Source organism: Rhea americana, unplaced genomic scaffold (genome assembly GCF_003343005.1).
Source record: "Rhea americana isolate MKP2758 unplaced genomic scaffold, rheAme1 scaffold_29, whole genome shotgun sequence".
NCBI lineage: Eukaryota > Metazoa > Chordata > Aves > Rheiformes > Rheidae > Rhea > Rhea americana.
In genome coordinates, this window is record NW_028186412.1 from 313,770 (window position 1) to 328,252 (window position 14,483).

General features: G+C 40.4%; 2 protein-coding genes across 6 annotated transcripts in view; one reads left to right on the plus strand and one right to left on the minus strand.

Moving 5' to 3' along the window:
* The window catches only part of CEP57 (centrosomal protein 57), an 18,343-nt gene extending 11,752 nt beyond the window's left edge, over positions 1-6,591 (plus strand). Inside the window, exons 7-11 of the mRNA XM_085309092.1 lie at positions 1,662-1,766; positions 1,922-2,002; positions 2,367-2,611; positions 3,292-3,436; positions 5,302-6,591. Of these exons, the coding sequence (XP_085165218.1) occupies positions 1,662-1,766; positions 1,922-2,002; positions 2,367-2,611; positions 3,292-3,436; positions 5,302-5,538 (813 nt within the window). The 3' untranslated portion in view covers positions 5,539-6,591. The remainder of the gene's footprint in view (positions 1-1,661; positions 1,767-1,921; positions 2,003-2,366; positions 2,612-3,291; positions 3,437-5,301) is intronic.
* Positions 6,592-8,194: 1,603 nt separating this feature from the next.
* The window catches only part of MTMR2 (myotubularin related protein 2), a 57,519-nt gene continuing 51,230 nt past the window's right edge, over positions 8,195-14,483 (minus strand). For 4 of the 5 annotated variants that reach the window (XM_085309005.1, XM_085309006.1, XM_085309008.1 and 1 more), the window contains 4 exons: positions 14,176-14,268; positions 13,102-13,215; positions 11,508-11,684; positions 8,195-10,306 (listed from right to left, as the gene is read on the minus strand). In XM_085309005.1, the coding sequence (XP_085165131.1) occupies positions 10,145-10,306; positions 11,508-11,684; positions 13,102-13,215; positions 14,176-14,268 (546 nt within the window). In that variant the 3' untranslated portion in view covers positions 8,195-10,144. Of the gene's footprint in view, positions 10,307-11,507; positions 11,685-11,912; positions 12,041-13,101; positions 13,216-14,175; positions 14,269-14,483 lie in introns of those variants that run through there. The other variant, XM_085309007.1, reaches the window with a different exon arrangement.

The window sequence follows — 14,483 nt, forward strand, 5'->3', positions numbered from 1 at the left end:
CTTCAAGGGAACAAAAGTTTGTACTTTTGACTTTTACATGGTCAGGAGCTTGTTAGCACTTTCTGCTAACTCCTTCCCAGATTTAAGTCTGTTTGTCTTTATATGCTTTATGTGCTTGAGTTTCTAGAGTTCCCATACTTGCTGAACTAGAGATCTAAGCCTCTATTCCTGGCAAAAAGCATTTACAAGAATCTGCTGAACAGTCCTAACAACTTAAGTTCATATGGTGACCTGGAGCCTCAGTCACTTGCTTTMAAGAGTCTTGTTGGAATTTCCTTCTCCTATTCAAAATCATAATATGTAGAATTGCTTCTAGGAAAAATGGGAGATCTATAGGAGAGTTTCTGCTAAATTCATTATTGCTCAARTTAACCTGTAGCATTTCACCAGTTTCAGGTTTACAGATCTACTCTTAAAATATGATTCTAAGATTAGAGGCAGAAAAATCTACAAACTTTAGTATACCTTACAGATTTTTTTTTTAAGCTACTAACCTGATAAACTTAGCTTGGGCTCCAAGAAAAGATGAACTTTCCTTTTCAAAAAAGTTACATTTTCAGAGGACAGATTAATACAGGATTCTGATARAAATCTATTTGGACTTTCAAATACAGCTTTGGTTGTAGACTAGAGAGAGAATTTGCCTTGCAGTTTTACCAACAGGCTTCTGCTGGTAATATAGTAACAAGATCCAGTTTGCTGTTTGCAGAAGTAGTTGTTCTGAAATCAGTGGCACAGTTAGTGGGGAACCCCATAAAGTTAGTTACAGGAATTTTGCAGAGGAGTTCTCTCTCTCTCTCTCTTTTTTTTTTAATCTAGATCAAAGACAAAAAAAAGTGTGCTCAGGTCTTCATAGTTATAACTAGAAATGTTGTAGAAGGAGGGGAGAAATGGATGCGACAGACTTGGTTACAAGCGTATAAGGACACTGGCCTTCTCCTAAACCTGAAGTGCCATGTTCATTAAATGCCTCTTAGGTGTATGCTCGTGTAGCATGTAGATAACATGTTAAACACTAACCTTTGCAATAAATTTTGGGGAATGAGTCTCAGTTGTGAAAAATCTTGTGAGTGCTTCTAGTTGAGATTGGTTAGGAAATAATGATTTCTAAAGCCATGCCATAACTTTCTGTTGGAAAGAACAGAAAAGCATATGTAGAGCTTATTTTTGACAGTGTAACACTTCCAGTTAAATATATATGTATATCTGTGTGTGTGTGTATGTATATATATATGTGTATATATATGTATGTATATATGTATATGTAGTCCCCTGTCATTCAGTAAAGCAGAAGGAATAGTTGTAAACCTTTTTATTATAAACTAAACAAACAATTGAGCCGAGTTAGGTGGCTTAACTTCCCCAGATTTTGTCAGTGATAAAGCCCAGAGCTGATGTTTTGGCAGTTGTCTGTGTGGAGTTCAGTAAGACTAATTCTTTAACTTGCTAGGTTTAGTGGTGAGAGTTGTTACCAGAGGAATTATTCTTACTTAATGTTTAAATTGAACTCAAACTGCAGAAGCATCCCACGTAACTTGTAGCCTTTGGTTCCAGAGAGCCTGTATTTTAAAAATTACTGTTTTTGCAAAATTTCAGATCGCTTTGTCTCTGATTATCTATTGAAATAACTTCAGCAATTCTCATCTTTCCCTTAATTACAGCTTCAAACAGGTCTGGAAACCAACAGAATGTTGATTCAAGCAGCCTCACCATCACTCTCTCCAAAAGCAAGAAGACCCAGGAAGAAAACTAAGCAGCCGGATAAGGTAACATGAGGGGAGAGAAAGACAATCATTGAAGAGTAAAATAAGGGGTCTGGGAATTGGGAAGTAGGCTGCCTCTTTTCATTACACAGCAAAGGGAAAGTGGATTTGCTTTTAGTGTCATCTTTGATAAACATTTCTCTCTTCTTTCCTTCCAGAAATGCTCTCTCACAAGCCATCTCACTACGCAGCCCCATTACAGACTGTCTCTGGGTGATGTCCCCTTTGTAGCTGGGAAGGTGAGCTGCTTAATTCCAAAGCTAATGCTCAATAAATGCAGCTCCTTAAATGACCTTGGCTTGGTGCACTCCTGACACCCAGTGGTCAGATTGTTTTATTTACTTTGACTCTAATTCAGGCTTGTCTTCAAAAGTCTTGTTCTGTATCAGTAACTTGCTGAACTGACATTTTCAAGATGGGTCTCCTCCATGGTACTAGTCAAGCTGTTCTTGTCAGTGCATATTCATTCAAACAAAAATACATCCGTGGCAGCAAATAAAAAAATACACTATCAACATTGTTTCTGAATGTTCTCCATTATTGACAATGCGGTTTTAAAGGAAACCATTTATGTATTTTTTATTTTTCCATATTTCCTTCCAGTCTACTAGTCCCAGCCATTCAGTTGGTGCCAATGTACAACATGTGCTRCACTTAATGAAACAACACACAAAAGCGCTGTGTAACCATCGTGTGGTCAATGATACTCCCCTAGCAAAATCAGTCAGCGGTGCTCATCCTGCCAGCAAAAGCAGAAGGTCATCTCTGCCAAAGGAGTCCTCTTCATCCCAGGAAGAGCTCTCAGAAGTGCTGCTGACTTTACAAGATGAATTTGGGCAGATGAGTTTGTGAGTTTGGTATATTTTCCATTGTAGATAATGAGTGTAGGTGCTCTGTACTTTTGCCTTTTGCTTCAAACTGGAATGTTTTGCCTGAGAAAGAAGATAGTCTTGGGTAGTCTATGGCACGTAATCTATTCTTTCCAGTTGCTGCAGTGGGTCTCTTTTCTCCTGGCAGTTTAAGCTAGGTTCTAATAAATGGTATAGATTCCATAGCTGTATTTGCATGCAATGATACCAAGTTTGTAAGTGGTGGGGAAAAGCATAGGAGCAGCCCTTGGTACAGTGGAGAAACGGTCTGGTGAAGGATTGCTTTGCTAGTCATTCTGCTCCTCCTGGTTAATAAAATGTGACTTCCTGTCCTGTTGCACAACTGTGGTAGATACAGATCTGTAACTGGTGACTGAATGAGTGCTGAGATCATCACTTTAAGAAGTTATTTTGTAAATGAGTGTATTGAAGTTTGAAACCATTTACTTTATTGACAACTTTATGCTGCAGCAGCTTGTCACCAGGATGTGCTACTGTAATAATGCTAACCAGCAAGGCTGTTCTTACGGGTTTCTTGATCCAAATTGAACATTCTGGCTGCTGATACCATGGTTTGCTAGAGATGTTAAGTTTGAGTGTACATTAGAAGCTGAGGGAATCTGATGCAAGCTGTGTTCTGTCTCTAAATTACATGCTAGTGATCACCAGCAGCTAGCAAAGCTTGTCCAGGAAGCTCCAACAGTTGCACTGAGGGAAGAACTTGAGAGAGAACTTGAAGCACTGGTGGGAAGGATGGAGGCAAAGGCAGACCAAATCAGCAAAGTTCGGAGGCATCGGGCACGGGTGAGTTGCTTGTTCATGTTTCTGCAATTGTTATCTTAAGGATTCTTATCTTACCGTAGCTGTAATTGAGTAAAGCAGAAAGAGCTGCTTTTTAGAGCAGTATTTCCCAATTTGAATTTGGAAGTCCTAGTATGTGCCCTTCCATCTTTCTATCCCAGTATTTCTGAAGAAACACTTTTTCTGTCTTACTGTGGTTTCTTCATGCCCAGTCTTCTCACATCCTGGGCAAAACTTCCTTGTCTGTTCTTGCATCGCCTTTTGTACTCTTCCCCTTCCCCCAAATAGGGAAAAGATCATCTAAGCTACAATAGCAAGTCCATAGCTGTTGAAGTCTGTAAACTCAGCATATGCTGGTTGGGAGGAATGTGAGCTGAGAAGCAGCATACAGGGCTGGGGGACATGAATCTACCTCCTGGCTCCCAGACTATCTCTCTCTGAGGTATTTCTGCTCAAATAAATATCTGATCTGTCAGATAAACACGTTCTGATCAGTCAGGCTCTCACTTATGCCATGCATAAAGCAGCTATGCTTAACCAAAGCAGTTGCTTTGCATAAAGTTCTAGTAACAACCAGCTGTACAGATGGTGGGGAGAAGCATCATGAAATGCCATTCTTTGCACTGAAGAAAACGCTGAACTTTTAGTAATCTAAGTCATATTTAAAGAGATGCCTAGATTCCTAGGACCTTCCCACTGCTAAACTAAGTCTTTTAGCAGCTCTCTTTTGTTTGGCTTAAGTGACCTACTTAATTATGCTTTGATTTGTTTTACTTGAAAAAAAAAGAAAAAAGAAAAAAAAGAAAAAAAAGTCTTTTTCAGTTTAGAACAACTTTCTAAATTCTTTGAATAGTGAAGCTGTTCATTTAAAGCTGTGAAACCTTTTGATTCCCTGTCTTGTCTAATGTTCATTCATTTTAGTGAAATTCTTCCAAACAGTTTAAGCCTTATGAGTTTTATCCAGTTCAGTTTATATGAACCAAGAAGATTCACCCTCATCTCATGTAACTTAATACACAAAATATGTATCAAGAAAGTTGCTGATCACGTTGTACATGCATCCATTTTAGATGTCTTTTAAAGCAATTAAAAATATTAGTTACCTTTGATCTCTTTTAGGATCTTCAATGACATTGCTGCAACAAAACAGACTTGTAGTAATCCCAGTAGAAATGATGAGAATGATTCTGGGTATACTATGCACTCTGACTAGCTATTGACAAAAGTTTTTAGGGGTCAGCAGCAAGGAAAACTGCTGCATGCCCTAAAATGGAGGAGGGACCACCACCACCACCACCTAAAATTAAGAAATTAGTGCAAGTTTCACAGTTTGGTTGAATGTTTGAGTTTGTCTGCACCTTTGACACTCTGTCCAGGCCCCAGGCAAGCTGATGCCGACTTTGTCTTCATTGTTGAGTACTGAGTCTTACAAGCTGTGATATACAATGTTATGCAGTGAATACCAATTCCTTGTGTGAACAGAGTTCTGGTATTTTTAAAGTCCACTTCTGGCAGTGACTAGCCATTAAAAAAATCACTAGTATGTATATAGAGATTTTTAGTTTTTACACTTTCCTAAGCCTATCAATAACTTGCCACTTCTAAAAAAGATAACCTACTAGTTCAGACTACAATGCTAAACACAGCTGTAAAGATGCAAATACAGCAATGCTGTATAAAGGAAATTTTAATTATTCAGGAAACTAGATGACTTGGAAATATCAATTTGCTTTGCTGAGCGAGATGAACATGGGGTGGAGGAGGGAAAGAGAGCACAAGAGGAGAGTTTCAGTCTTCTGAGGGAAACACAGAACATTAAGCAGTGACCTTGTTTTAGTTTATGTTTTTACTTTGGATTTTTCTTTCAGCTAGAGAGACTTAAGAGAGAGTGCAAGTCCAAAAAGACTTCTGCCAAACAAACAAAAGACAGCAGGTTTCCTGTTAGTGAGGTTAAAGTAACAACTACAGTAACCACCAAAGGAAAGGATGCTGGTCCCATCAAAGTCAAACCTGGAGAGAAGAGTCGGAAGAATCTACAGTTGTTGAGAGACATGCAAACCATACAGACTTCGCTACAGAAAGATGATATCAGCTGGGACTACTGACTATTCTGCTAGAGATGTTCTTGAAATCACCCCAGTCAAAAGCTTTCTCACATTCTGGGTATAAAGCAGCTGCCTTTCTTACTACGTGAAAGAGACTACTGTATGCTAAGTGCACTTTTGAAATGTGGGCCAATTCTCCATCTCTGGGTTTGATTGTGTATATTATGGCATACTTTAAAAGCATTCCATTTTTAAAGTATCCAGCTACTGAATCTAAACACACACTTCCACCTGTTCTTTTTGTTTTAGGATTCCAGCAGTTCCTCCTTTTCCTCTTGCAGCACACCGAACAGCACATTTATATGGGGTTAGCTTGTGTGAAATGCCAGTGTGATTTCACAGTACTGTGTTGAACTCCTGTGCATTGGGATGCTCCTAAAAATGTATCTTTCTGAAAATGATGCTGTGCCCCTAAGTCTTAAGGGGTTTTGTCAGTTCTGTCTTGTGCAGCTGTTATTATTCAGGCTCTGAGAATGTATAAGGGAAATCAGGTAAACCTTTTTAAAGATGTTTTGTTTAGCTCTCTCCAGAAAGCTTTCCTAGTTCTTGTTCTGCCACATTCCACTAGTCAGTATTAATGACAATGGATGTCTGAGTATTCAAAGAAGGAGCAAAGTAACTTTTACAAATGATTTTGCTTAATGATTTATTTTTTTTATTTTTTATTTTTTTAAGTCTGAAGGGCAAAGTATTTCTTCAGAAATTATACTTTGTGAAAAAGCTATAGGATATTGGGGATAAAATTCCCTCTCTTAGTTCATGCCTTTGGATGGCAAAGGAGTGAGATAAACCACAGGTGTTTTAAATTGCAAGTGCCTCAATCATGCCATTCAGTTCTGGCATCTTGCTTTTAACTTGAAATATGTGCTTTGATGAGCTATCTACTTTGATAATAGTGCAATTCATTTTTGCACTCTGACTTGCACAGCTGAGTAAACATTATTTATTATGTTAATAATGTAAAGAATTTCCTATTAATGGAATGTATAGAAGACCCAGATTATCTGTTTATAAAGTTGAAAAATAATAAAGCCAGCTTGCCTGTTGAGTTAATTATGGGAAAGCTGCAATTTCTCTAAATTAACCAACCACTTCATGGTTTGTTGGGGGGGGGGGGGATTGTTTTGTTTGCTGTTTGAGCATTTTGCATAAACCTAAAAAAACCCTAGGCCTGAAAGCACTGCGGACAGGCTGGAGCATGCCCTGCTTTCAGTCAGGTATTCACAGTGGGGGCTGACTGAGGCCTCCTACTTGCGTGTTAATGTGGAAAGCAGTGGGCTGGTATTCCTGACCTTACTGTTGGTGGATTTAACTCTTTAGCCAGCCATGAAATCTTACGGCCCTTCTGAGATGTGCTGAGGAGAAGAGGGCCCTGGCTGCCCGAGGGCCYGTGTTCACTGCAGCACTGTGCTGGCCTGCAGAGGCAGCTGAATCCCAGTGTAGCCAAGAGCTGGACCCTGGTAGCTCCTGCTCATTATTTGGACTGCCATGTCCTGCCCAGTTCGGTACGTTTTGGTGGTGATGGGACATATCGATGGTCAGGAGGATTAGTATTTGCTGCTGGCCCTCTATGGTAAGGCGAGGAAGGTTATGGGGTTGCCCCTCTGCCTACAGCTGAGTGGGCAGGGAACTCTCCTAGGGTCAACACAGCAGGTCCAGTCCAGTCTGGTTCAGGGATCTGAATTTCATCAGCTCTCCAGGTGATCTCCTTGTTTCCTCCCATCCACAGAACAGTGTTTTAGCTAGGGGGAGAGAAGTCAAAAGCTGTCTACAGGMCCAGAGCTCTTCCTTCTTCATTTTATTTAAATCAGGAACATAGGCTCCTTGTAGCTGGAGATGCTGGTTCAGAGAATAACTCATCCTGCTGGGGTGGGGGTGGAGTGTCTTTTATTTTTTTATTTATTTATTTTTTCCTTTYRGGAGRTGTGCGGGTCCCATTATAAGAGGTTCCCAAAAAGCAGTAGCTGAAACTAGAGTCAAAATAATTTTGCTTAGAAAGGATATCTGGCAATATCTTGCTTAAAGAAGGGTTAACCGCAGCATTACCTGAGGTGGGATGTTAAATGAGCTGAAGAGGCAACTCTTTAATGCTGGAGTGCATGTAAGTTAGTTTAGGCACCTTTCTTCAGATTGTATTTTAGGAGCAGCATCACTCTGTATGCCCTGCATACAACAGTGACTGAGGTGCCTAAACCGGAATTAAGCCAGTCAGGGATGAGAGCACTGGGGAGCAGGCATTGAACTGTTGACCCAAAGTCATCTTTACAAATTTGGGGTTAATGTGGTTATTACTCACAAAAATGTGAAAGCTGCTTTTCTCATGGAAGTTGCAGTGCTAATGCATTGTGAAGTGAAGAAATTGTTGGTTGTTTTTTCACTGTGAGTGTATTTTGAGCAGCTAAATATTGTACCTGTACTTGTCCTGCTCTGTACAGGATAAGAGAAACTTGTTCAAAGATAAATTATCCTCTAGTCATTCTAAAAKTGCAGTTTGAACATTAGCATCTGGCAAGGCTGTCTGTGTGAGTGAGACTGAGATAGCAGAGCTCTATTTCTACCCTTTTAATTTGACATACTGCATTTTTAGTGGTATCAGTGTTTGCATATCTGCAAGTTCTTTGGYTTTAATAACCACGTAGTTCAAAAGCACAGGAAAAACTTTATCCATTCATCAATTTTTATTAGTGTTAAGGAAACCAAACAGTCTTCGTCAAGAAACAAAAAAATACACATACACACTCAGTCTGCTAACAGGGAATACTGCTATGAATCATCTTATACAGTGATTGTACATGAGAGCAGATCTGCCATTCAACTTTAAAGCAAATTAAATAGTTCAGAAGGTATACTGTGTGAATTCTTTGCATTCTTAAACCACAAAGGTGTTTTTAAGTCTCAGGCCCTACTTTAACAAATGCAGTGATGCCACAGTGCCTGTTGATCATTGTGTTGGAAGAAGGCTGCAGATGTCCTAAGTACTGAGACACTGACTGCAGTAGGAGGAGGCAGAAATGGAAACTGCAGAAGGAAACTCTTGTTATGTCCTCTGAAAAGGCAATTTCTGATGTATGAAATGGCCCACCCTTAAATCCTCTCAGATAATACTTCTCTGTCCGTGAAGAAAGGTTGTGGTGTATTGTAGTGGTATACTAAAGAAGTGACCTTAGCATGAGGGCCTATCATAAAAGACCAACATAACCCAGACCATGCAGTAATCCTCTTGCTTAGTACAAAAGTGAGAGGCAAACTGGAGTAAATATCCTTGCAAACATACCACACTCTTCCCTGTAAGAGCCCCATCATCTACAGCCCAGTATTGATCTGCTCAGAAAGGCCCTGGTGGAGTCATGGTTCCACCAAATGCAGGAGTCTCGTTCTCTCGCTCTTTTTTTTTTCCCCTCATCTCCACTTCTATAATAAAATTCTGTATTGAATTTGCGCATAAGTTTAATTATGTGCATAGCACTAATTCTTGAAGTACACTATACTCTGAGTAAAAAGACTTTAACCTAGGGCTTAAAAAAATGGTTGAGCTATTTYGTCTACTGGAATAATGTTGTTTTGTAACGCAGGCAGAAAGGCTTCTTTGGTTGATACACTTCCATTGTTAGTTAACCAGAAAAACAAAATACCTTAAGCATGCCACTATGGTCCTGCACAGAAGCATTAAATCACTACTTATGCTTACCAAGCAAAACAGCTTTTTACATGTGCCCCTTCATACTGCTCCACTTTCCCCTCTCCTGTGTATGAGGCACAGGAAACCTGAAGAACTGCAGAAAGCCTGGGGTGGGTGGGAGGAGGGGCCCATTTTGCTCACCCCACCCAAAAAGTGCTTAAGTTAGTTACTGTCCTAGCACACCTGATGTAAACTATAAATGAGAATTTAAAGTTACRGAGATGGAAGTAAAGTTTGTCCTACAACATTAACTGATGCAGGTTGCTCCTYTACCACTGTGTTTTACTGGTAGAAGATGCCCTTTCTTTAAAGAAGGCATCATTTACACGGTTTCCTATGATGTGTAACAAGTGAAGGGAAATGCAAGAACAGTGATGATACATTTCAGATTCTGTAACTACTTGTCTTTCAATATGTTGGCAAAACACTTTCTTTGCCACTGCTGTGCATACCTTGTTAACACACAGGGTCATATGAAGTAGCACAGTCATATTCTAGGATGCAATATGAAGTTAGCAYCTTCCTCCTTCAGCCTGTGTATTTCCTTTTAGCAAAGAGGAGATTTTTCAAAATCCTGAGTAGACATTTTTCCCATACTTCATTCTAGTGCACAGTCCCTCTTTAAAGCAAAGTGATTTCCAAYACAGAAGCGAACAAAGAGCTCTAGGTTTCTTTTAGGTGGCAAGTGCAATTAGCTTGCATTATAATCTAGCCACTGAGATGATTACTTGCATCGGGGGCCTTTTTTTYCCCTGTTTTTTCTTTTCTTCCTTGCTTAAGCTTCTTCTATTGCTACAGTACTAATAAATTATCCTGGAGAGAAATAAATAAATAGGTTGGCATCTCCACGACACCACGATGGAAATTCAGAGTTTCAGAACAGCTGCCYTGATGGTCCCAGGAAAGTACTCAGCAAACTAGTCCGTATTATACAACTGTCTGTACAGGAGTGACACACTGTGCGGGAGAGCCAGCTCTCTCCGAGGATGAGGTGGAGCGGTTGGTGATTTCTCTCTGCAATTCCTCCACTTTYTTTTGAAGCTCGGCCCGCTTGGCAAGAAGCTCCTTGTAGCGATTGTGGACAGGTTCCTGCAAGAAAACATTCAGCTCAGCACCAGATGGCAAGCATGGAACACACACAGTGTTGCCACTGACTTCAGAGAAGGTGCAATGGTAGGTAGGTTATGTCCTTATCTCCAGACCAGAGTGAGTAATTAGTTGCTTTGGCTTTGGGATACTCATTTCTTATCCAACATACACAGTTTGACCTAAGATTCTGGTTTGTGTTTGCTCGCATTTTTTTTTTCAAAAAAAGATCTGTAATCTAAATTACAGCAAAACAAAACTTAGTATAAATGTAAATTTTGAAGGCTCACAACTACAGAACTCTCATCTCTGATATCTCTGGGGGATGCCAGCATCTCAGTCTGGCCATGATTTCAGAGCTTTGGGAAAAAAAGTAATACAGATGTTTCTAAAAATATTTAGAAATATTTAGAACAGATAGTCTCCACTGTTTAACAGAACTTGTACTCAAAAATGTTTGTCAGGTTCCCATATCTAATGTTCCCGATTTGCAAACATTTGCCACCTTAAGTGRGACATTTTGGCAATTAGGAATTTTTAAAGTGATTAAGTGTGATTAAAAAGTGATTTAAGCATCTAGGGCATTATTCAGACTGCTTCTTTCAGGGGTCTTGGGCACTCCAGACACTCTGCTGTCAAAGTTCAAGACYGTAACATGGGCTGCAGTCAGGGCAGCCAAAGCAAGCAAGTAGCAGGTTTCTATTGCAGGTAATCTGAACGCAGCCCCACTGGCCAGATCTAGAATCCCATCCACGTTCAGAGAAATCTTAGTTTGGCTCTTTTGTAAAGAAGAGCCAGATAATCTTATCTGATTATCATCTTAGGTAATAATATTATCAGATAATAATCAGATAATTATAATAATATTACTAGATAATTTTATCCCTATTAAAATAAGAAATTTTCCAAAGTGTTGAGTAAATTCAGCTCCTGCAGATTTCACTCAGCTCACATAAACAGATCTTACCTATACAGTAATTCACAAGGCAGTGACCTCCAGCCAAGCACTTGCTCCGTGCCGCTCGTTCACTTGCTTACCTTTGAATTCAGGCTTTTGGTTTTAAATTAAAGTTGTCGCTGCTGAAGTTTGCATATTGCTTCTTGTGTTTTAAAGGTCTTGAGCTCCGAAGTGACAGGGGTAGTACTATCAGAGAGGGAAATAAAAGCAGGACCCTTTGAAGAAAGGACAAGGAAATCCTGTTACCTGCGGTTTCATCCTGGGATTCCATCGGATGTAGTAGCCRACCCACAGCTCGAGGTGGCGCATGCTGGCCACAGGATACAGGACATGGTTGGAGTAGCTCACATACAAGGGGTTAGTGAAGTCTTCAAGTTGGCTGTTGACGTAAGACCAAAGTGACACGGTCTTTTTTGGAAGGCTCTGTAAGGGAAAGGGGGCAGGAAGTTTTATTTCACATATGAATCCTAACATTTATCTACAAAGCTTTATAAGTATTTATAACAGATACATATGTCTGTCATTAATACAAATCTGTTTGCCTTTTCATAGCTTAAAAAAGAAATCTTCTTTTGATGTGGTTATTGTAATCGAAGCACATGGATGCAGGCAGGCACACACGCACCCTGGCACGGAAACATCCCCTCTTACCCACTCGGCGCCCGACACAGTCCAGAAATCGCCATCGGCACAGCAAGGGGAAACTGCACAGAACTGGCATCTGAACTCTCAATGCTTTGGTTAAGCTTCACCTCTTTAAAGTGCTTCTGGAGGACTGGCTGGTGTATTTAATTGCAAGGAAAAAGAAAACATTTGACTTAGGCCTGTGAATAGTCCCAGTGAAACTGGTGTTGAAGTGCTTTCTAGATGAAGTACTTTAGTAGGCTGAGGCTTTAAAAAATAATGAAAAAGTGCATTTTCTTCTCTGGAAATTACAATTATACAATTACTGTGGACTAGAAAAACAGGAGCTCTGACTTCACTGCAGTACAATGCTACCAGTTTTGTAATACAATATTTTTCTTACAAGTGTGCTGTCAAACACAGTCACAGCAGGTCCACACAGCCCAGTCCTCGACATACCTCTGGGATATTACGCTGCAACCTTTCACTGATAAAGTGCTTCATCTTTAGGTAGGTGAGACAGAATCAACGTCACTCCTTTTCCTTCTGAATYCAAGCTGGGGTTGAATGGTGTGTTTGAACTGATCTGAATGTACACTTCTATTCACTCTTCCTTTGGAGCTAGGGGTAAACAAGCCTAGGCCAGACTGCGGGCTAGGGCTGGCTGATGGAAGGAGCCAGAGACATGTCTTTCCTAATACTACAAGTTCTGCCTCTCCCAGAAAAATACAAACACAGCAAGAACACACATTGAGACCAGTTTCTTGCTGTAATCTGTGTGTACAGTATTACAATGCACACTTGTTAGTGAAAAGCAATCTAAAGGGACCACTTCAAGGAAAACAGAGGACAAGAAGTTACCAGTTCCCAAACAGAAGTTTGCATTAAACTGAAGTTCAAAGAAAAATTGCATTTCCAACTACTTGGAAGACACCATGAGCTATTCAGCCACCACCAAGTAGCCGAAAGCCACACTGAAAGGAGTCTATCTGCCCAGAGGGAAACAGTATTGCTCTGAAGTATGAAGTCTCCAGCAGACAGCAGTTTACACAAAGAGTAAAGTATCCCGAATCCCAGCTGTTAAGACAGGGGTTTGGTAGCACACAAACCTGCTCCTACCACTATCTTAGAAGGCTGAAACAATTTCATTAGCAGCATCTGGCCATATAAAGCAATTCTAGTACCATGCCTCCACCTTGAAGAGAAAGGGTCTTACCTCCTTCACTCTCTGCTGCTCACTGCTACACAAGAACGTCCCAAACAAACAGCTGTACAGGTGATCCAGGATGGTTATCAGGAAGTACTCATTGAACTCAAATGCTGTAGGAAACTTCAGACAGAACCAGCAGATAGGTTGGGTTTGCATTTTAGAACAGAAATTGMTTCTTGCAAATAAACTTTTTTCCACTTGTGGTCTTAGTAAGGAGTTGGCCTCTCTCCTTTACTTCTAAAACAGGATTTGTCTCTGTTCTCTGCTTGGCTCAATATTCAAAATCATGCTCGCCCTTTCCAGGAGCATGAGTTTTTCTCCTGGAAAGTGGCTTTATATGTGCAGAGGGGAATTTTGAGCAAGAGCCAGWGGTCTGAAGGGTTTGACCACTGTGTTTATATACACTCAGAGCTGCTTCAAATTGAAGCTTGCTCTATTATGCCCATCCCTAAGTCAGGCCTTGCAAGACTGTGAACAACAAGCTGCAACAGACAAGAAATAATGCATAAAAAGGAATGGAAATCTCCTTGACCCACARGGAAATGTGTGCCAAACAGAGTCTTTCCCAGACAGAACAGCAGCCCAGCACCACGCAACTCACAGGTCAGTGGGAGCGTGCCAGSCTGACCTGAGTGCTGGGTACTCAGACACTGGAAATACCCTAGATCTTGTCATCAGTTGGAAAGGMTGGTGCTGATGGGATACCACCAGGAATTATAGTCAGAACAAAACTTTTGAAACTCTTACATTTACAGGGATCAAAAATCCAATTTCTCTCCCCCCCCCAAAAAAAAACAGATCCATTTGACTAACTTCTAAACTGAGTGGAAAGTTTTGTTGGTTTGCTTTTTTTGTTTTGGTTTTAAATGTTAATCATGTCTGATGCCCACATTCAAAATCCTTGTTAAAGCTGCCACATTAACTGCAAGAGCAACAAAGAGTTCAAGCTGCCCCAATGTAAGTTACCAGACCTTGCCAACCAGTGCAGCCCTTTTTCCCATTTTACCTCCAGTGGCCAGACATTGTACAATGTCCTGGAACAAGAGCACTGTAGACACTTGTTGCCACACACCAATTTACCTGTCTTGTCATTTGCCAGACACAGTCGATGAACTGGAGGAAGACAGGAGAACGATCTGCATCTGCATGATTCTTATCTCCATGGCCAACTCTCTGAAACAGAACAGGAGAAAGAACGGGAGTTGCACAGAGCTTCATGGGGAAACTGCCAGGGTCTCCTCATATCTTAGTCATTCATGCCTTTACCAACAACTTTAAGAAGGTTGAAAGGAGCCTTATTTTTGGTCTGTCCGTACTAGTGAGTAAAGGAGTAAAGGATCCTTCAGTCTTTGAAGTGAAATCTCTTTATGGGGATATTTTCATGTTAA